Consider the following 22,167-nt stretch of genomic DNA (forward strand, 5'->3'; position numbering starts at 1 on the left):
CCACGTCAGGGTCAAGACTGATTTGCATATGGCTGGGTGCAAACTGGAATGGCATGGTGAGCAAAAAAACGATGGATTTAGGCCTAGATCTCTGTACTGGGGTGAATGTATGACATTGTTCTGCGTTCTGTCCATCAACTGATCTTTTTGCATTGCCACCCAGAGTGGGACAGGAATGGCCAGGCGTGGGTCCCGCGCTCGCCATGCCCCTGAAGTCAAGCTATCCCGGCTTATATGGGCTGAAATCCCGAAACCGGTCCTAGGATGCTTGTTTCCACTCCAGGGAGGACCTGGCCTGGCAGTTCTGGCTGGACTGTTTCCATTGACGCAGGGTCAAGACTGATTTGTAAGCATGGGCGGAATTTGCGAATTAGTAATCGCGATTCGCAAAAATCTGCCAAATTCCGCGAGCTTGCGAATTTTTTTTTGCGAGATCGCGAGATTTTTTTACCATTTCGGGAATGAGAACTTGCGCATGCGGTCGCAACGGTCGCGAACATGTTGTTTCCACTTACCCAGCCTTCTCCCGATGCCTTTTTCCTGTTTCGGGTCACAATGACGTGTTCGCGTTTGCAATTTCCTGTTTCGGGTCGCAATGACGTGTACTCGATCGTGGCGTCGCTCGTCCAGCTACCAAAATCTCCCAGCGCATGCGAACAGGGAGGAAAACTCATCAGCGAAAGCAGAATCATGGTAAGTCAATGCTGCATGCGCAAGATTGTATTTTTGAAGCGCGAACAAGAAAAACAAATCCGCCAACTCGCGATTTGTGGATTTTTGGGCAATTTCGCGTGATTCGCGGATCGCAAAAATTCGCAAATTCCGTGAGCGGAACGAATTTTCCATCCATGCTTACTGATTTGCATAAGGCTGGGTCCAAACTGGAATGGCATGGTGAGCAAAAAAACGATGGATTTAGGCCCATATCTCTATACTGGGGTGAATGTATGACATTGTTCTGCATTCTGTCCATCAACTGTTCTTTTTGCAATATGACTAAACAAACATTGCCAAAACCAATAGATCTCACATAGGCAAGATCTATTTTATCTGCCAATTCTGTTATTTTTTTATTCGGGCCAAGAAGCTTCTTGGAAATCATTGCGCTGTGTAAGTATTAAAATCACCTGCCACTGATGGTGATTTTATTGTCAGGGATTTTGATACTCTTTAATAATGTATTGGCCGAATTCTCACGCCTAGTGTTATTTACTCGTGACCTCCTTGCCAAAAAGCTTCTCCTCTAACTCCCGCTAGCTCCTCCTAGCAGTCTGACTGGCCAACCTGAGCTCCATACTGAGCAAAATTCTTTTTTGGGGGGCCCACACGATTGAATGTACTGTGAATATTTTCTGTTATTGTTTGCGTGAACTATTACGAGGGTTCTTATTAAGGAAGAAATGCGAAGGGAGGTGACTGCGAAATATCCTGCAAGGAATGTACTTAAGGATATATCACAAGGCATGGTATCTTCACACAATAAATAGCCGATGGATTAAAAAAGTGGGGGATGGATTTCAAAACAAGGAGTGAGGTTAACGTGGGAGATATTTTGGAGGAGATTAACAATCGAATTAACACCAAACATGGCAAACTTTCTAATTAACATTTAAACATTGAGATATTTTCCAGCCGTGCCTTCAAAATTCCCATTTGGTCAAGAGCACCATTGCTAATAGCGCTGTTGGTTTCCAGAGACAGTTTAGCTTGAAGGCGGGAAACTTTAGTCAAGCGCCAGTAAACCATACCTTCAATTTGGAGCACTGTATTAATGTTTCCACTGACTTGTACGCTTGCTGTTTGACTGAACCTCACACTGCCGTCTCCATGAATGTGTCACCCCCGTGGAGGTTCACACTTTGCAGTTTGAACACCATTGCTTTACTAGAAATTAAACTTCACATCTTGTAATATTTCAAAACAATGAGTGGAGAGTGTTAAGTCTTGTTTTGTTTGCCAGGAAAGTTTTGCTAAATTTTAGATTTTTGCACCCTTTAAAATGGCTTAGAAGTTTCTCTGTTTTTTCACCCAAGTAAGGGTTTGCCACTCCTTTGTAGGATAATTATCTGAATAATAGGCTCTAGTTAGGTTAGCCACCAAATGCTGATTGTAATTCATACATTTGAGATATAAGCTCCTCTTGGAAAGTGTCTGAAGAATATTTCCCTGAATATTTCTTACATTTTGCCCTGTTTATATAGGCACAATGGCATTTCAATGACAAAAAAACTGTTTTTAGCAAAGGGTGTCTCTAAAGACGAACTTATAGGGTCAAACAAGTATGCATGTCACATAAATTCACAGCAGAGGTAGCAGTTTTTACCTGGATGTCCCAAAGCTACACTTTTGCACACCATAAAGCTTTCAATGGACGTTCAAGAAGGTTGCAAGAAATAGGGCCTCAGTTGTGTCGGGAGCAGCGGACGAGCATTGATTAAGTTGAATCAATCTGTGCTTGGTCCGTGCTCCAATGCAATCACTGAAAGAAAAGTTTCGCTTGAATTCGCCAATTAGGGATGCTGGAATGAAGAGTAATGCTTCAGCACACAAATGGTAAGCATGGGAGGGCTCCAAGCCCTTTTCTGTATACAACAGTCTCTCGCAAGCAAGGCACATGCGCTAGCGCTTGCACTCACAGGCTCGACCCTAAAAAGGCACGTTGGGCACCCAAAAGTTATCCACATTAAGGGCGCTGACTGCCCGATTACTTGCAACCCAGAACACTCCAGCAGTAGCGCGATCATATTCCTGTGCTTCCATCCACAGGGAGTAGGGGTCCGTAGGTGGAGTGATGGGCACAAACATCCCGGAGAGGAAGTTGTCAGCAGAGTATGCTCCCTATCGATGCAACTGCTAATTTTTTTTCTTCCGTAGAAGTTACCCTATTTTCCCAATTGGCATTTATAGTTCACTGTCTGTCACAATTGTTTAGGTAGAAACCCTTTGTATCTGGTCAACCAGATTTTTCATGAGTGCCACAGCAACAGTTCTTCCCTCTCCCTAGGTCATTACACTTCTCAGCTGATTCTTGCCAGCTACCTAACACACTGGTATGCTCTGAAGCACTTTACATACGTTTTTACTATTGCCTAGCAACTCCTTCTAATGACTTCAGAAAAAATGAAAGATAGTGTGTGCACTGCCAGGGATCAAATCGATGACCTATAAACTCCCACAGATTTCTGTAGCAGGCCCTTAACCTATTTCAGCTTTCTTACTAGCTGTCTAAAACCATTCATGCTCCTGTTAACCAGGCGTGTCCAACATAGGCCGAGAGTGCCAACTCCATGCCAAAATTCAAGGATTACTAGTGACTATGTCAGTGCGTTCCAGTTAGAATCACTGTGTGTAAAGGTATCTTATTTCGATATCCGAGCCTCATGGTCCTACCTTGGGCAGCAATGCTCTAAAACATCCAAAGCAGTCGCGAGACCAGGAATGTATTCCCACTCTGCCACTCTCATAATTAAAGTAATTATCTCTCCAGACCTCAACCTATGGCCTTATTGCCATTGACACCATTTGGGAACGGTGTGTGTGAGTAGGCGGGGTTGCAGGCATTGTATTTGACATATGAATGGTAGACCACTGTGCAAATCCCGGCTTCCCTGTTGCGCACAGTGCGCTCCTTGGCACACCATGTCATCAGCTATGCACTGGGGAAGTTTGGAAGCATGCAGACCGCAGATGGGCAGTATTCACTGTTCATAGAATGATTTTTACTTTTACTAAGCAGTGCATTTAATAGATACATTTCGAAATTATTGTTGTGCTCCATTTCTTTTACAAGTGAAATTGTCCAACACCGGTTACCTCAAAATAAGGACATGTTGAAATACCCATTTGTATCCCCATCAAAATAAACTGTTCTCTTAACTTCATATGAAAAGTTGGGAATTTATCACCCGATCCTTATCCCTCAGGTATCAACTGAAAGGTTTCCAATGCTGCGTTGTGTCTTGGGCTGAACCCGACAGAACAGCCAGTGGGAGGCCTTAGGCAGCTGTGCTTTGATTGTATTAGAGTTTCTGATTCAACAATAAACAAAAAAACAGTTTTTGTTTGATGGCCATCTAAGCAGGTTGGCGAAGCGACAATACTTCATTCCTAAATATGGCTTCCACGTCTCCTGTCACAGATTTCATTTTGTTTCCACATCTCTAATCTAGAAAAGACAAAACCATCGCAGTAAGTAAGTCTGCAGGCTACTGAATTTAGGCTTTGCCTCAAGTTATACCATTCAGGCATACAGTCATAAAATTATAAATATGTGCAAAATAGTATACTTGTATCAAAATGATGGGGCAAACCCGATCACCCTAAGCACCTGGACGTTTAATAACGCAACAATGAAGTGGTTCATTTGGGAAAGGAAAATCGTTTTTTATGGGGTTTTACGTTTGGCTAAGTCAAACCAGGGGGTCCAAAAAGTGTGCTCTATACTGTTTAATGTAAAAAACAGACATGAAAGGTAAACCACCAAAATTAGAACAGTAAGAGGTATCCTGAATGAGAATTAAGCCAAACATTTAATTGCAGTAATGTATTTCCATGGTGAGTGGTGGTTCATAGTACGTGATGTAGCACAACAAAGCAGTTCTTCATTGAATAGTAAGGTGCTGAAATAAAGACAAATTCAATGCAGTAAACTATAGGGGATGAGCGTAATTTCATAAAAAATATGCAGTATTCGAATACATCTATCAAATATCAGGTGGCATTAAAATTGCAGTAAAATATGCCTAAACTGTGAGATGTGATATTTCACTCCTTGGACGCCTTATTATGTACTGCATTGAATCATGCATACCTAACAACACTTTAAATATGTACCACTTTACAGTTGTCAATAGAGTACAATATCACTCCTAAGAGGGCCTAATAAGGATTATCATAGTGCAAATCTTCTATCTCCCACTGTTTGTTTAAGTGGGTCACCAATACTGAAATCTTGCAAGATGCAGTAATCTGTGAGATTCCATGTGAAAACATACCAACCTATGGGCTTTAGTTTAGGGTAGGAACAATCCACTAATGAAAGCCTGTTGTCTTCAACACTGCTTTTCACAATAAGAAGGTCAGGCCCCCTGGGTTTGACATGATTTTTCAAAATAACCTCATCAAACCTATATATTCTACCAGATAAAACCTATATATTCTAACATTACTTTTTCCAACAAACCAAAAAGCCTTTACCATTGACTTGACATCATAACCAACACAGGACTAATGAAGTGCACATTAAACTGGCAACCATCAACTCTACAGTTATAGAATGACAAGTATGTATACAGTACAGTAAACAAAACAATATACAAGCTCTCTCATAAGGGACTAGCCAGGCTTGTAAAAGTGAAAATGTACCCCATGGGTTTTTAGACAGAATGACCTATACCAAAACCCTTGCCTACTATGGTAATCTATGAGCAAAATATCGGTGTTTGGCCTGTAAAACAGTGTGATAATAATCCACCGTTAAAGACCTATTGGTTTTCACAAATGATTTTCATAATAAATAAGGCAGGCCTACTGCCTTTGCCTTAATTCTTCGTAATAAACAGGTCAGACCTGTGGCATTTAACATAACTTTTCATAACTAACCAATCAGACCGACAGACATTATCACTGTCATCTCACCATAACAAACTCAGGCCTACTGCCCTACACCTAGGCTTTCCCACACGACAACCATTGGGCATCCATTTATACTGTATTCCAGTTGCCACAGCAGTATACACCCCTTTCTGAGAAGATTAACAAAAATTATCAAAATGAAAAGCTTCTAACCCTGGGGTTTGACAGAAGGGATGACAAAGTCCAACGTCCTTGCCTACTGAAGCAATCTGTGAGATCCCTTACAAAACAATACCTGTTTACAGGCTTTAACACTGTTTTATAGCACTTAACCCATAAACACCTACTTAAGTGACCAAAGGTTTTCCTAGCAGGCAAACATCACGCATACAGTCTTAAAATTAAAAGAATGTATAAAATAACAGCTGCCAAAACAATACACTACCCCTACTCACGCTGCCTAACAAGAATTCTCACAGGGTTCTGTCAGAATGGGTGACCAACACCAAAACTGTTTGGTTGTTGGCTTTAATTTATGATTTTACATAAGACATTGCACCATTTGAACAGTCAATGGCATCCGATATAATATTTCACAGTGAACCAATCACACCTTTAGCCTAAACATTGGCTTGTTGCCATCAACACCTCAGGCCTACTGGGCTGAAAGTTAGCGTTTCCACAAGGCAACCAAAAGCAGTACAATATGCAGCTCCTCCTAGTTTGGCTTGTAACATACGTCACAGTGAAAATCTTCTATGCCTATGGTTTGTCAGAGGGGCTAACCAATACCAATACCAATATCCTTGCCTTGCCTTGTCTGTGAGATTTCATGAAAAAATTACCAGTCTTCCAGTTTTAACACAGTCCAATATCAGACCACACTTACATGCCTATCGTATCTAACAGATGCTTTTCACAATAAATATATCCGGCTTACTACCTTTATCGTAACTTTTCTCAATTTACTGATCTGACCTATAGTTTTGATCTAAGCTTTGACCCAATAACCAACTGGGTCCTGCTGAACTGAGCATACACTTCTCCACAAGGCAAAAAGTGCAATGTAATCATACTTTTCATTGGAAGGACACAGCCTCTGCCCAATCAAATGATGTACACAAGGTAATCAACATGTGGGTGAAACACAAGCCCCTCTCTCAGTAGTGCTTCTTAAAGTTCTTTTTGAATTGAGTACATAAGGTCTAGTGGCAGCGCTTGGAAGGCAGACTAAAAATTGGCTTTTGTTAGTGACCTTGTTGGGGTAGCCCTCCCCTTTTATAAGTTTTAGGGAGAGCTCATTTTGCCAGACACCGCATGAAAGTATATCTATAATTTATTGCGCTGTTTGGGATTTTGGTTATTTCTGATCCCTGTCAGTCGCTGGGTTGGCCTGTTTAAATGGCGGTAGCTTGTACCCTGATTTTCCGGCATCTATGACTTTTTACAAGGATTCATCCATGGGGCTGTATTACAGATACAGTGCACAGCGTGCCCTTAAGTGCCTACCCCGAGCGCAGAATGCGATAGTGTGTCGTATCACAGCTTACATGCTATTCCCAACTCAGTTACAAACCAGCTGTTTAAAGCTGCCAGTCTGCTTTTCACTGGAAGCAGCAGCCTGGCCTCGGGTTCAAAGCGGGCAGTGATTCCCCTGCAGGTGAATACCTTGAATGACTGTACCCTCCTGCTAGAGAGTGCCTGTGGGGCCCTTGGGACACTAGCTGCGCCTTTGTGGAACACCCTGACTGTGCATCAACTCTATGTGGTGCCCAGTCAGGGTTCTTTGTGATGTCTCCTTTGCATCTGCTCCTTCTTTAAACAGGGGAGTGCACAAAGGAATACATTTGCTGGGGGGCCATGTATCCATGCAAATGAGGGCAGCGCCCCCTGGCACTATGGTATTACAGAAGGGACCCCAGACGCTAGTGCAGCCTCTTCTTTGAAATGGTTCGTACTGGTGCTAAATGTGCATCAGTGTGATCCATATTGCAGATGGGGCAGTGCAAACATATGCAACCCCTTCTGCAATTAAATAAATCCCTGAAAGTGCAAAAAGGGGGCAAAATGCCCATTGTGCCACTAGGGCAAAATGTATATAATACAGCCCTAGATGTTTGTAGCTTGCAGTTAAACAAGTAAAGCAATACTCTATGTACAGTACTATGGATAGATGTTGAGGTGAAATTGCTATGGTACTGATGCCCTGGTGCATTAATGGACTCCTTTTGAGAGGAATGTAAATGAAAATGTCAATGCAAGGAGCTTGGAAATATGAACTCCTGTTAAGACGTGCATAGCTGCCCCAGCTCTTTTCTTAGTTTCCTCTTATTGAGAAAGGGATCCTCCTCTGCTTTTCAACCATATAATAAGCATTGCAAAAAACGATGACTGCTGAAGTAGCCATCGTGGAATTTCGCAAATCGAATGTCCTCTTCTTATCCGAAAAGATATTGCATTCAACTCGTTTGAGGCTTTGGGTATCTTTCTGGGTTTAAGTTCTTTCTCTCAGAGAACCAGTGGGAAAAGTTCCTGTTGTACATCAACATCATCATGCACTTGCTCTTCCCCATCAATCAACGAGGCATCCTTTCACATTGTAACTTCTTCTGGCCAACGGGTGCTTCTAATGGACCCTTTCACCGTTATTCTTCCTTGCCATACACGTACTGCACTATGCCACAAACACAAGTGATGACACTTGTTTGCTTCTTGCCTTTCCAATAATTCAAGTCGTTTTCTTTATCCGGATGCATAACTTCATATATCGTCAACATGCATCATATACACCATTTCCCCTCCAAGCAATCCATAGGGTTAATTGGAATTCCATTTGGAGTCTCTGTGCAGAAACCTTTCTATTTTACATTTGTGACCTTGGACCTTCATTTATTTTTATTATTGTAAAAACACATGGAAAAATTGTGAAACAAATTGTAAGGATCATAGTGACCACCTCAAAACAAAAGTTTTCACTACAAGGAAGAGTGACTTAATGTTGGATGCAAACCACTACTATAGTCTAGGACTTATGAAATTGGTTGAGCAAATCTATGCATGACAGCACATGTAGCGGTTTAGTCTTGCTTGTAAGTGGTTAACTTTGAGATTTTTTCCCCCAGTGATTCTGGACGAGGCAGCAGTCTTTTGGACCGAACCATAGCCGACAGACGGCAGCTCAACACAATAACCTTGCCAGATTTCAGTGATCCTGAGACAGGTAGGAATTAACTGCTAATAAATGATAGGTAAAGGCACTATGCCATCCCTTGTCTAACACTCCTGTTGTTTGATGCATACATTTAAGATGTTTAATAATATGTTCCAAAATGATAGTTCTGAGCTAAGAAAATATTTGTAGTATTAGTAAGGTATCTCTGTTACGGTTCCTTTTTGGAATGAATTTAAAAGAGAAATACTTCCGATCTAATTATACAGTAGGCATTATTGCTTTAAAGTAGAAATAGTTTCCTTTTGCTTTCCTTCTTTTTTCTATTTTGTGGCTCTTAATCTGTTCCCGTGGTGTTCAAAGGTAATCATTTCTGGCCATATTTTAAGAAAGTAAAATTCATATTGAGGTACAGTGTCAAAAATAGATTTTCAATCAATTGCCCGTTGTGTGCACCAAAAGCTACTTCAGGCACCGTGATTCGTCTGGTACTTTAACACCTTCGAGACCAGCTTCTACAGATTACATCAATTTGTTATTAAAAAAAATAGCCCTTTAAAAGAGGAAAGAAGACAGAATTTTCTTGTCATTGCTGGAGATCAGTGACAACTGCAAGAAGCAGTAAAGAGATTGTCTCATGTCTACTCTCATACAATTGCTTCTACATGGTGTTCGTAACACAACTTACTAACTAGCTTTTAGTTGCCAAAGGACACATTTTGTATTGACAGGTGAGGGGGTGCGGTATCCTCCATGTCCTTAGAAATTCAAAAAGAAATATCCTTGTTTCAGCATATGATAACCATCTCTCACCCACCAAATCACCTTTTAGAGCTCCTGATGTCTTGTGGCAAGTTGGTCATTGTAGGGAGTCCGGATCCACGACCGAGTTTTCAAGAAAAGGGGACCATTCAGTATGCCACATACTTTTTAACTTTGTTATTGTTAACTGATGCTGTTAGTTTCTGAAACGACAGCTATCCAATCATTTTTGTTTTGGCAATTTAAGAGCCTCTATACATAGCTTCATTTGCAAAAATAGTCAGTTAATGATATTCCCCAGACTCTGAAGCCCATTGCATTGTGAACAGTAAGAGTTATATATATCTACTTGTAGCATGATCTCTTTAACTTTCATGATCCTTCCATTCCTGTTGCTCCAGTAGATCTTGACCATATTTGTACCCCTGCTAAGCCTCTTCCCATGTCAAGGGTCCCTTTTCCATGGTAGGCAGGAGGCACTGGTAAATACTTGAAGATCTCCCTCTCCAGATTGGTAATATCACATTTTCAGAAGATATCCACTCCCTTCTTAGTGCGAGGCCAGTGAAATCCGCTTGAGCTACCCTCCTCTCCTGTTTCGCCCCTTTGGTTCCCATACATTATGAACTTCCCACTATGGAGCAACTGTTGTACTCATTTTTCAACTCACTTACTTTAGTTATCTGGCCAAAGTTACCAGCAACTTTTAAGAGCATGTGCCCTATCCATCAGTTAAGCCCTAAATGTCGTGTAAGTATTTCCTGTGTTGTTGTCCCATTACATGGATTTGCCTATAGCTGTCAACCTGATTGCTTTAACGATAGTTATTTCCATATATCGCATCTCTCAGTCACTCTGCTAATTGATGGAAAACTGATTGCCATATATTATGTTCTAATATCCTTGATACTGGTCTTTTCTTGAGGTGTATGGAGATTCATGAAGCAGCTTGGATTCCACTGCATTTACTCTCTGGCTCGTGATAATCCTACTTAAAATCATAGCGACCATCCTCTCCCTCTGTTGTTTCCTTAATAACTGGGCAAAAAGTCTATTGACTTGTTCTCCTCTTCACTGCATTTCTGTCTTATAAATATGAATTTCATGTTGCCCCTTTCCACTGGGAATTCCCAACCAGCAAGTTGCAAGACTATTGCCTAGTGACCTTGGATCTTCTGTCCCCATGCCCATCTCAATTTCCATTGCCATACGCATTTTCCTCAGCTGCTTAACCTTCAGTTGGGTAGATTAATTTCATTTTTCTTCCCTCCCTATCAAGTTAAAGCACCTTTCATGGGTCTAACTAGATCTGCCAAACCTAGTGAGATAGCCTAATTTCTTCATTGACCCCAACCTGTCTAAAATTGATCCATACAACATTAGAAATACCGCTCCATTGCATCCATCTCCCCACATATTGTAAAATGGTAGTAGCTGAGGTATTCAAGCTAACCTTGAATAGGTGCATAACCAATAGGCTACGTTCTGTCATTCCTACCACATTTTCCAGGCTTCTCTTTACTCCTAAGAAAGTGAAGACCATCTCTTTGCTTGGGAGTATAGCCACTCTTGTCTGTTTACGCTGTCTGGAAGACCCGAGACCCTCACTCTATTCTTACATCTCTGTGGGTGGTTTCTTGTCCCTTCCTGCCATGCACCTCCGGGAAGAGAACTCCCAGACCCTGCTTTCTACATTCTCCTCTCACTACCAGCCTCTTGGTGGAAGGATTTACCCTTTTGCATTCAGTGAACTCACCCATAGGGTTTTCATACTTCTCTTACCAATATCGTCCCTAAATAATGTGGGTGCCGTTGCACCCTACCCACCGCCAACTGCTCCTTATCTCTGTAGTTCACCAACCCCACATGGTCCTCTCCTGCCCTCTATAACACTGCTGTTTAGTGCCATGAGTTTCAGCGTTCAACAATTGAAAAATGAAAATGCACAAACATTTAACTGGAAATCACTTCTCTGTTGTACCCACGCTGGCTGATGTTCTCAAAATGATATATTCTTCCAAAGTGCCACCCTAAAGCACCTTCGCCCGAGGAAGGCAGTGTAGTCAAGAGCATCGCTAAATGGATTTGGCCAAAATGGAGAAAATGTTGCTCCTGGTTAGTACTTTACAGTTGAAGGTTATTCATAATTAATTAATTGCTGATTAAACCGACAATGAGTGTTTGCCTATTTGAAGGCAGTGTTCTAATGCTGATTCGGGGGAAAAGCCCTTCTGTTCCGAAGTGTATATTTTACTAATTGAAATAGAACTGTCGTTAGTTTACTAATTTTTAATGCTTTAAATATATTTATGATGATGAAGACAATAATATAAGGAAATCACCAGAGCAAAAAATGACTACCTGCATTTACAGGTTTTATCAGATTTGCAAATAATTGCTTTGGTATTTAGTTAATGTCTTTAGACCTAACACATGGCACCTTTTCATTTGAAATCCATTCGCTGTGTCAGTGCTCGCTTTTACGATCCTTTGTTGCTGGACACATCAGCACGCTTCCGCTCTAAAACCTGATGGGAACTTATTTGTCTTGGCCGTTCACTCTCATAGGAGACAGAGATGGACAGGATAATGTATGGTGGTGCAGCACGAGGCTATATTTCACTCAAATGGTCTGCTGCCATTAACTATGAAGCCCACGCAAAGGAACTTCGGGTTTATGCAGCTGCAGAAAACTGTTCTGACAGACGAGAGCAGAGGAGAATCTCTGACAACAGACCAGGGTTCTCAGTGCTTGAGTCAAACGGTATAACAAGTCTTGCTGTGAAGTCTCTTTCATGTCAGGCACTTGCATATAAATATGTGTTCATTTATATACATGATTAGTGAGGAATTACAAAACCTTTATGTCTGAGGTGTCCAGTGTAGCTTCGGGAGAGCTGTATCCATGCTCGATTTTTGAGGTATCCCCATACAATAACTTTGCACACAATGACTCTAAACAGCAGAGATTTCCATAATTTGTGGCTATCCTAAAAACCTGTCATGGATCCAGTCTTCATGGAACCTACGTTGAACATTTCCCAGTTGTGTATTATTCCTGGTGGTGATGTCATGACCATGTCACATAAGAATCTGTTGTGATATGTTAGATTTCATCTAGAAGACTGCATATTACACTAAAAGATTTCTTTGCAGATTACTCTAAATATTGGAAATGTGCTAGAGATTTTTGAACTGTCACACAAATGTGCCGAACTCAAATGTTTTTCTCAACTGCATGCTCTTAAAAGTTACATTATTACCATTGAAATTCACAAGCCAGCCTTTTCTATTTCATGACTTCCCTTGGCACTTCATTACACGTCATTGTTTTCCTTTGTCGTTTTTTCTTTCACCTTTCTAGCTTCTGATTCCTCTTCTCCCTCCAGGACAGAGTCTCCTCTCCACCTGTTTGTGTCTTCTCATCTTCCTCACTTTCGTCCCCAACCTGACACCTTCCTCCGATCCCATCCATTCTATGAACGTGTGCTCCTCGGCTCCTGCGAACCTCCTCGCTGTAAACTCCTTTTTTCTATATTTGATAGATGCTTTGTGTATGTTCTGAGAGTTCGCATAGTCTGCAAACTGGCAGCGTTGTTTTGCATTCGAGAGGTTGAAACAAAACATGATTGGAAAGAGTTATTCCATTCAGTTTTTTTCTATTAGTGGCATTATGGGTTCATTTAGGAATGACTCAAACTTGCTCTTTTACACTGTCAATGGCTTTAAAAGAATATATAGTCCGTGGCTCTCCGTGGATGTATTTCACTAATGAAAGATCATAATTACATAAATGTTCCCCGAGAACAATTTTTTTATAAATCCCCAAAAATTCCACTTTACCATGACCAATGTTAAAATGTAGGGAATTAATGAATTCAGTCAGTTATTTGTGTTTCAAACGAATCTCTTTTAGTTTTAGAAATGATGTCATCCAACAGGGCCTAGATTAATAATAGTACAGAATTACTCCACAGAATGAGAAAAAATGAGCCCCATGACCTTTTCCCCTAGGTACATGCTATAAAATACTATATACATACATAGATAATGACGAAAGCCTTATGGACCTTACTGATTCATGCAAAATGTAAAGGCCGACAAAGATGGTACCATAAAAAAGGTAGACTATATTTCTCCACTGCCAATCCTAAATTATCATCATTCAAGGTTATGGAGCTCCTTCAGTGAAGTCTGGGGTTTCGGGAATAAATGATATTTAAAAAAAGGGAAAGATTTGAAGATGTATTTTCCCTTTAACCCCTAAATTAACTGTATTATTCATTCAAATACATTACCAACATATAGACAGTTTTATTTACCAAAATACTTTCTTACTGGACACATACAAGGGGGTTAGTAATGTAAATGTAAATGTATGTGTCTTGTAAAGCGCACTGCTGCCCTGAGGCGTCGTGGCGCTGTAGACCGCTGGGGAACCCGTCCTGGCTATCCCTGTGAGATGGTCCCTACTGGGTATCTCCAAGGTGAAACCAGGCATCCCCGGCAAATGTGGGGGCCGTTGTAGAGATGAGGCAAGCTAATGCCCAGAGTTGCCGAGTGTGATCCCTGGTTAGAGTAGGCACCGAGGCAAGAATTATCGAGTCTGCTGACCCTGGTCCACGACCCTGCCGCGTCGGGAATTGAACCCTGGTCCTGGGCCAACTTCTGCTTCCAGGTCTGCCGCCTCTAACCAGTGAGCCACACCACTTCACTGTTCTATGTCCTATACACAAAGTATTAAAATACAGAGTTTCTAGTGCTCTCTAACTCCTTACAATCACTGTATAATGGCACATGAGGGCACACTCATATTAATTTATTTACACATCATCTGATGTTTCCAAGTGGATATGCTTGAGGGTGTGTACCTCGAATATTGCTGACCGTCATTGCAGCTTTGTCTACAACTTCATACAGTGCCTATGTCAGGACCTATATTGTGTTTTCCACAAGAGACTCAAATGTCAGTTCTTAAAATTAATCATTCCAGTCTGCGTAAATTGTACCTTCTTAGCACCTGCCTGTGTGTGATAACTAGTAACAGTGAGCTTCACTGTCTCCAATGTTAATTGTTTGGTGATTAATTAATTAATTTAATGTATTTATTTAATTTATTGTATCCTAATTCCCATCACAGTTAACAGTGGTAGGCATGTGTTTGCACTGTAAGAGCATCCCTAATTATCTTATACTGATATATTCACCATTTCTGTAAATTGATAGAGTTTGGCAGGTACTTGTGTCTTCCTCCTAAATTAAATTGTTTGTAATACGTGATAAAAAAAATCAATAGGCCATGTAACCCAGAATCAAGTTCTGTGCACTGCCATGTCCAGCAGAATGAATGCTGGCTTGCCATATTACATTAAGGAGCTTTTAAACAGCAACAGTTCACTGAAGTGGTACATCAAGTAGGGCCACTGGTGCAGGGTCGACAAAGATTTTGCCGATATCCATATCCTGTACTGTGCATAGAAGCTTCTCCAGAATGCAATTGCGCTTCTCCGTAGAATCTGCATATACCTGGAACACACCACCACTCCTTCAGTTTTTCCAAATAGAACATGCGTTCATGTCTGGAAAACTGAATTCTTCTTTATAAATTCCGTTTGATGGTATACTGATCTAATGCCCAACGTACTGAAAACTTTAGCACCATTCAGTTTAGCCAGTAAATTTTGAATGTGTGTAAGACAATGACAATACGCTGCAATATGTTTATTTGCAGACCGCAGACTGACGCACAATCTTAAAGTTCCAGAGTTGTTTTGTCTCTGCTTTCATCCAATTTGGCTTTATCAGAAGGACTCTTAAATATAGTACCACCATCATTATGGAACAGGTTAAATCGGTCACATTTAAAATGAGCCAGTTCTCTGAATACTCCTTGAAGTGTCAATTATTTCACTTCAATTGAGATTCTGTCAGAGTAGCAGAAAACATGATAAAGGACTACAAAAAATGTCTAACCTTTTCCTCAACTACTCTCATGTATAGAGAGATAAGGCTATTATTATGTCTACAGAAACTAAATCTGTCACTTCTGATGAGGACAGTGGGGATTCTTTCACATCAGGGGAGAAGTCAAAAGGAGGGTTGCGCCAAGGGTCTCCAAAAGGCATGCCGAAAAGCCATAAAAAAGGATTACCATGAGGCACTTCTCAGAGAAAGAAAATTTGAAAAAAACTTCCTCAGAGGCAATATCAGACCCTACAACTCTCTCTTCAGCTGAGACATTACATCAGGCAAATTCTCATAACATGACAATGAGGCAGGCGTCTACGGCAAAACCGCCATCAAAATCATTGTGAACAAAAATTACGATGACCACGTCCATGACCACAACTCTGTCGATTATTACTGCCTCACCTATGACGGCCTCGTCAAGGACGGCATAATACATGCCGGCATTGTCTATGATGGCCTCATCTACGACAGCCTAGTCTACGACTGCATTGTCTACCATGGCCTCATCTGTGATAGCCTCATCTACGATTGCCTCGTCTATGATGGCATAGCCTATGATGGTATCGCCTGCGATGACCTCAACAAACTCATCTATGATGGGAGTTGGCGACGGTCGTCTATGCGCCTTATCTAGAACGGTGTACGACTGCCTCATCTACAACGGTCTCTATGACGGTCGTCTATGACCACCTCGTCTATGACAGTTGTCTATGACCGCCTCGTCTAAGACAGTCATCTACAACGGTCGTCTACAATGACTTTGTCTACGACAGCTCCTATACGATAACCTCCTCTACAACGGCCCAGTCTATGACTGCATGTTCTATGACAGCCTCGTCTACGGCAACATCGTCTACAACATCTATGATGAACGCCTCTTCAATGAAAAACCTTGTCGACATCAATTTAGTAGTCTACGTCCCCCTCCTCGACAATGATCCTGATGACAATACATACAATGACTAAAGCACCGTAGTCGCCACAAGAACCAAAGACACATAGTCCAGCATAACTTAATGTCAAGAATGAAGGGGACTAATATGAGCATGTCTATAACAGGCAGCAATATATTCCACTTCAGAGCATAGGTCAGGTCTGTGTAGCTCTCGTACTAGACATACAGGGCATGTTACAGGATTACTACAAGCACTTTCCTGAGCCTGCAAGGTCACATCATTTCCGATATGTCAACAACCTCCGATGGCCCTGCCTCTTTAAGAATGACCCCAATGTCAAATATTGCCATGATTCATGGGAACGACCCGTTCACCTCGGGTGATGATAGAGAGAAGGTAACATTCATAATACGCAATCTGTACCCGATACATGGGACGAATATTTAAAACCGACACCACAATTGGTGGATTCCTCACCAGATGATTTTTGGTGGTTTCCGTTGCTTAGAGAACAAGTTGCCAAACGTTTCAAACAGCAAACAAGCTATCAGTTTGTTTTGTTTATGATTTTAAATAGGAGGGCTGTGAGACCGATTCCAATTGTTGATATATCCGGGAGGAATTGCAATCATGGAAAACCCTGTCACTCATAATCCGCCTGACCACCTAAGTAGACACCGGTGCTAATGTATGGGCTGCAAGTCACTGACAATACGAGGTAGGTATAACTGCCAGAAGTGGTCAGACATCGCCACATACATAGAATTTCTGTCAGAACACAAACAAGGGCAGAAACAAAAAAAAGATTATGCAGGGGGGCGAAACGTCCCATTCTGTATTCATGGATTGCGCTATAGATATAGCTTCAGTAGGATTCCCACAACTGGCAAGGTGAGCGGTTCTTAGATGCTAAGGTTTGTGGAAGACCACACCATTTTGTGTTGTGCAAATAAAAATATTTGTTATACCTTACCATGGTGACGCCCTGTTTGGCAGGCACATCAACAACGCCTTGCAAGCAGTCAACTCTGACTCAGACACTGCAAGATCTTTGGCACATCACAGTTTTGAAATAAACGCCCTCCTTTAGAGGGGCCTATGGACGAGACGTATCCATATCAAGGAGGATACCAGAAGTATCAGGCTTATCACCATCGGCGGGAGTTTTTTTTTCTTCCAAAAATGTCCTCTATTGTGGATAATAGCAGTGGATAAATAAGTCTAGGTTCTCATAACATATGGTCAGACGTTAGTTCACCCAGATTCCACCCACCATACCTCCAAAATGAGGGTGCCCACCTCATCTCCATCTACTTTAGAAGGAAGTGCTAGCTATGCTAACCAAAGGTGCCATGGAGAAGGGCCCACATCCTCAGCACAGACTTTCCTCATAATGAAAACAGGGGAGTGCAAATTCATCATAGACCTTTGGAAATTAAACAAGTATTTCCAGAAACAATCTTCTTAAGTTGTCACCCTTTCCGACCCGGACACCACATGACAGCTCGGAATTTACAGGATTCATATTTCCACATCCCCATCTCTACCAAACATTGTATCAAAGTTCTCCCATTTGACTTCAACTCCGCTTCCTGCATTTTACCCAAGTCCTAGCACCTGTTGCAGCTTTTGTCAGGAAGGGAAGGTTAGTCATCTGGTATTCCCCTATCTCGGCAACTGTTTAATAAACGCACCAACAACATTTCAAGCGTCCAAGGCCACACAGGCTTGCCTAAAGTTGTTTCAGAAACTAGGTCTCCTTGTGCATTATCAAAGATCATCAGTTGCTCCATCCAAGAAGATACTGTTCCTGGGCCACAACAGTAAATACTGTCCAAGACAAAGACGTTCTATCCCCGGACAAGCAATGAAGCCTCATGGAGCTGGCTCTCAAACTATTAAAAAAAAGAAAATGTTTCAGTGCATCTGTTCAATTAGCTTCTGGGCATGATATCCTCAGTGATCAATCTGATCCCTTTTGCACTCCTAAAAATGAGAGCCTTACAGAAACTGCTACAAAAACAATAGATTCAAACAGAAAGATCATTCAAGGACCTGGTGAACTTCACACTAGGTATGATGGAAACTCTAGCCTGGTGGTCCCAGACCTCCCAACTGTCAGAGGGCCTCACAGTCGTACCTCAAATACCTCACTTTGTAATAACCATGGATGAGTCCCTGGAGAGCTTGGGCGGTCATCTACAAGACATGCAAATTCAAGGAAAGTGGTAACCGCACTAGAAGAGCATACAATTAAATAACCTAGAACTCAAAGCCATCTAACTCTGTCTCCAAGCTTTACTGCCAATGATAGCAGGGTTTTCAGTGTTAGTTCGTACGGAGAGTACCACCAGCATGCAATACGCAAGCAAAGCAGCGCAAGATCATTGGCTCTGCCCAAGAAAGCTCAGTAAATCTGGAGTTGGCTAACAATGCAGAGAATAACTATTCGACCCGAACATGTTCTCAGGAGTAGCAATCTCTTAGCAGGCATGCCCAGCAGAACTGGAAACATCCTCCAGAAATGGGAGTTTGATCAATTGGCACTAAATAGGCTCTTCTTGTTTTGGGGGAACCAGATCTAGATCTCTTTGCAACAAAAAAAATCCGTATATGTCAGTTGGCATCCACATCCAGGATCATGGAGGAATGCCTGCCGATCAGATGGTCCGGGATCTATACCTTCCTTTTACCCCGATACCTCTAATACTAAGGGTACTGATCAAGATGAAAACGAAGCAGTGTCGCCTCATACTGGTAGCCCCCAGGTGGCCTATGCAGCATTGGTTCACAGAGATTCTCCGGATATCAGAATCCAGCCACATTCACCTACCAAAATCCTGAAAACTTTTGACGATGAATCAAAGCGAGGTCCTTTATCCTGACCCGACCTCTCTCCTCTTATACGCATGAGTACTAAATTCCATGAATTCAAAGATAATATTCCTCAGGACTTCAGGGATATTCCTTCCAAGTTAAGGCAGCAGCCACAATAAAGACATGTAAACCGTAATGGAAACATTTCTGCTTTGGTGCCGGAAATCAAACCTACATCCTCTACAGGCATGATCTGGCAGATAACTACCCTATCTCCTTTCACTAGCTTAGTTACGGTTGATACAATTGTCTATTAAGATACAGCTTGCAGCAATATCAAGATATAGACGCTCATCACATTTTTTCTCTTTCTGCTCTGCAGAATCATCAAACAATTCATGAAAGAATTATTCAGAGTTTTTTCCTCCGGTAAGGGCTCCTTCCCTGGACTGGTACCTGAACATAGTTCTATCCCAACTCATGAAGAGTTCATTCGAACCTATACACAGAGCAGACCTCATATTTCTCATACAGAAGGTCGTCTTGTTACTAGCACTCTCTTAGACCAGGAGGGTAAAGGAGATACAGGATTTCTCAACTGAAGAACCCTCTTATGCCTCAGAGGCAATTTAGTACTTCTCAGAACCGATCCAAAATTCATTCCCAACGTTCCTTCGGATTTTCACCTCAATTAACCGAAAATATTTTGTATTTTCTTACTGAATCCAACATCACCAGCTGACAGGCTATTCATACGCTAGGTATCAAAAGATATCTAAAAATTCTACTTACATTGCACTAAACAACTCAGAAGAACTGCCCAACTGTTGAACTCTGATTGACACTCATAAGGTTGCTCCAGTCACAACTGCAAAAAACACATTTGATGGACAGAATGTAGAACAATGCCATACATTCACCCCAGTACAAGTATCTGGGCCTAAATCCATCGTTTTTTTGCACTCCACACCACCCTGGGCTAGACACTGGCTATATGCAAATCAGCTCTGACCCTGTGCCTCATGGGAACAGTCCAGTCCGAACTACCAAGCCATGTCTTTCCCAGACCGGAATCAAGCATCCAAGGACCGGTTTCTGGCTATCAGCCTTCATCAGCCTGGATAGCTTGACTCCAGTGGTGTGGAGAGCCTGGGACTCACGTCCCAGCCCACTCAGGGTGAAAATTGCAAAAAAGTCACAACGGCGCAACCATCACTCAGTGGATTTCAGCTGCAATCCAGTTCTGCCATTCAAAGGCTGTCAAGCCCCTCACAGCGCACACAACTAGGGCAGTTTCCATCTCAACTACTTTGTTTACGGAAGTGTCTCTGAAGAGAATATGCTGTGATGCAACTTGGAAGAGTGTGTATATATTTATGTAGCATTGTTACCTGGCATTGGCACGGTTCAGTGATGCAGCGGTTGGACAGGTTTTGCAACATCACTTATTTCAATAAGTGGAGCCTCTTTTGGTTCCATGTGCTTGCTTATGCATTTATGCAAATTTTAATGAATATATATATATATATATATATATATATATATATATATATATATTTTATTATTTTTTTTCACTTGAAATTGAAGAGCAGGATACGTTAGCTGGGTTGACAAATGAGATTTTGAACTTCGACCTTCAGGCTGAGTCAATCTTGCAACAGTGTGAAACAAAGATGTCAATAAACTGAAACTTGTATTTTATATGTAAAATTACCTCACAATGTGACGATGACTTGAAGCACTTCCCTCCCTTAGAGTTTGATACGTTTTGAATATATTCTGATGCCCACCTTCTGTAAGGTAGCGCTGCCTGACTTGTTAAAAAAAAAATCAGGAATACTTTGATTTGCTCTGTGCATTAATTAGCAATGCTGTGTATCAGCATCTTACTTCTAAAATCCAAGATGGCTGACATGTGCAGGAGGTTAGAATTGGATAGGTCACATCATGCTGCAGCTTACAGTCAGAGAAGCAGTCAGATGATGTAGCGGATAACTTCAATGCGGCGTTGCATACAAGACTTGAATCTGTTATCAGCGCCCTTGAGAATAGAATAACAATGAAATCTTTGACCATCAAAGATGACAGCAACACTCCAAGGTGTCTCCAGGACTTCAGACACATCAAAGACGCGGTGTCTCATCGATCCATCGGCTCTAGATACATTGCGAACAGACACAATATCTCCAAAGTGCAACAAAACCAACCCAGTCCCATCCTCCCCACGAGAAAATGTAGTAATTAAACAATTCTCTAGTCTGTAAAGTTAAATAGTTTATCCAGTTGAGCTCAGTTTGAATATTGGGAATTTGAGCTGCAGTTCTAATTTGCAGTGCAGGCTCCATGGCCCTCCAGAGACAAGAGGTTTATTTGCTAAATGTATTTGTATCACTATCCAGTTATAAGCATGTACATGTCAGACGCGCCGCATTTATGTCAAACGTACTCAATTTCGAGGCTTGTATGTGCCGATATTGAACTTACTGAAATATGCTTTAAGGGAGAGCAGTTCTTAAGTCAGAGATCTAAAGCGGCTTGAAGGGGATTCGTTCAGACTTTGAGGAACCGTATGTCCTATAGTGAAGATAAATTGAAAACTGGTATGTCTGTGTCATTCTGTTCACGACCATCCACTTTGTGCTGCTTTGTAAATTATACAAAGCATCAAACTAGTGTCACAGGGTGACACTGACACGCGTGGTGATCAAGAAGTGACATCACTAGTGTTTGGGCCTTCCAGCTCTTCATCAGCTCGCCGTTATTTGTTTTAACGATGAAACGTGACGTTTCCGGGAAGTCTTTTGTCTACCCTTTTCCACTCCCCACTATCATAAAATGGGCAGAAGTTCTCTTTACGCCCTCTCACGATCAATTTAGCGCGATGCAATTTTTTTTTATCTGGGTACGATTGATGCAGCACCATCATACTGGACGTGTGAAGGTTTCTAAAACATCAATTTAAAGCAAAAAGCCCTCGTG

At 41.6% G+C, this 22,167-nt stretch overlaps 1 protein-coding gene across 3 annotated transcripts in view; it reads left to right on the forward strand.

Moving 5' to 3' along the window:
- The window catches only part of TTC7B (tetratricopeptide repeat domain 7B), a 1,395,621-nt gene that overhangs the window by 890,807 nt on the left and 482,647 nt on the right, over positions 1–22,167 (forward strand). For 2 of the 3 annotated variants that reach the window (XM_078660054.1, XM_078660055.1), the window contains exon 17: positions 8,697–8,794. In XM_078660054.1, coding sequence (XP_078516180.1) covers positions 8,697–8,794 — 98 coding nt within the window. Of the gene's footprint in view, positions 1–8,696; positions 8,795–12,869; positions 12,945–22,167 lie in introns of all 3 variants that reach the window. The other variant, XM_078660056.1, reaches the window with a different exon arrangement.

The sequence above is a fragment of the Lissotriton helveticus genome, chromosome 9 (assembly GCF_964261635.1).
Source record: "Lissotriton helveticus chromosome 9, aLisHel1.1, whole genome shotgun sequence".
Lineage (NCBI taxonomy): Eukaryota > Metazoa > Chordata > Amphibia > Caudata > Salamandridae > Lissotriton > Lissotriton helveticus.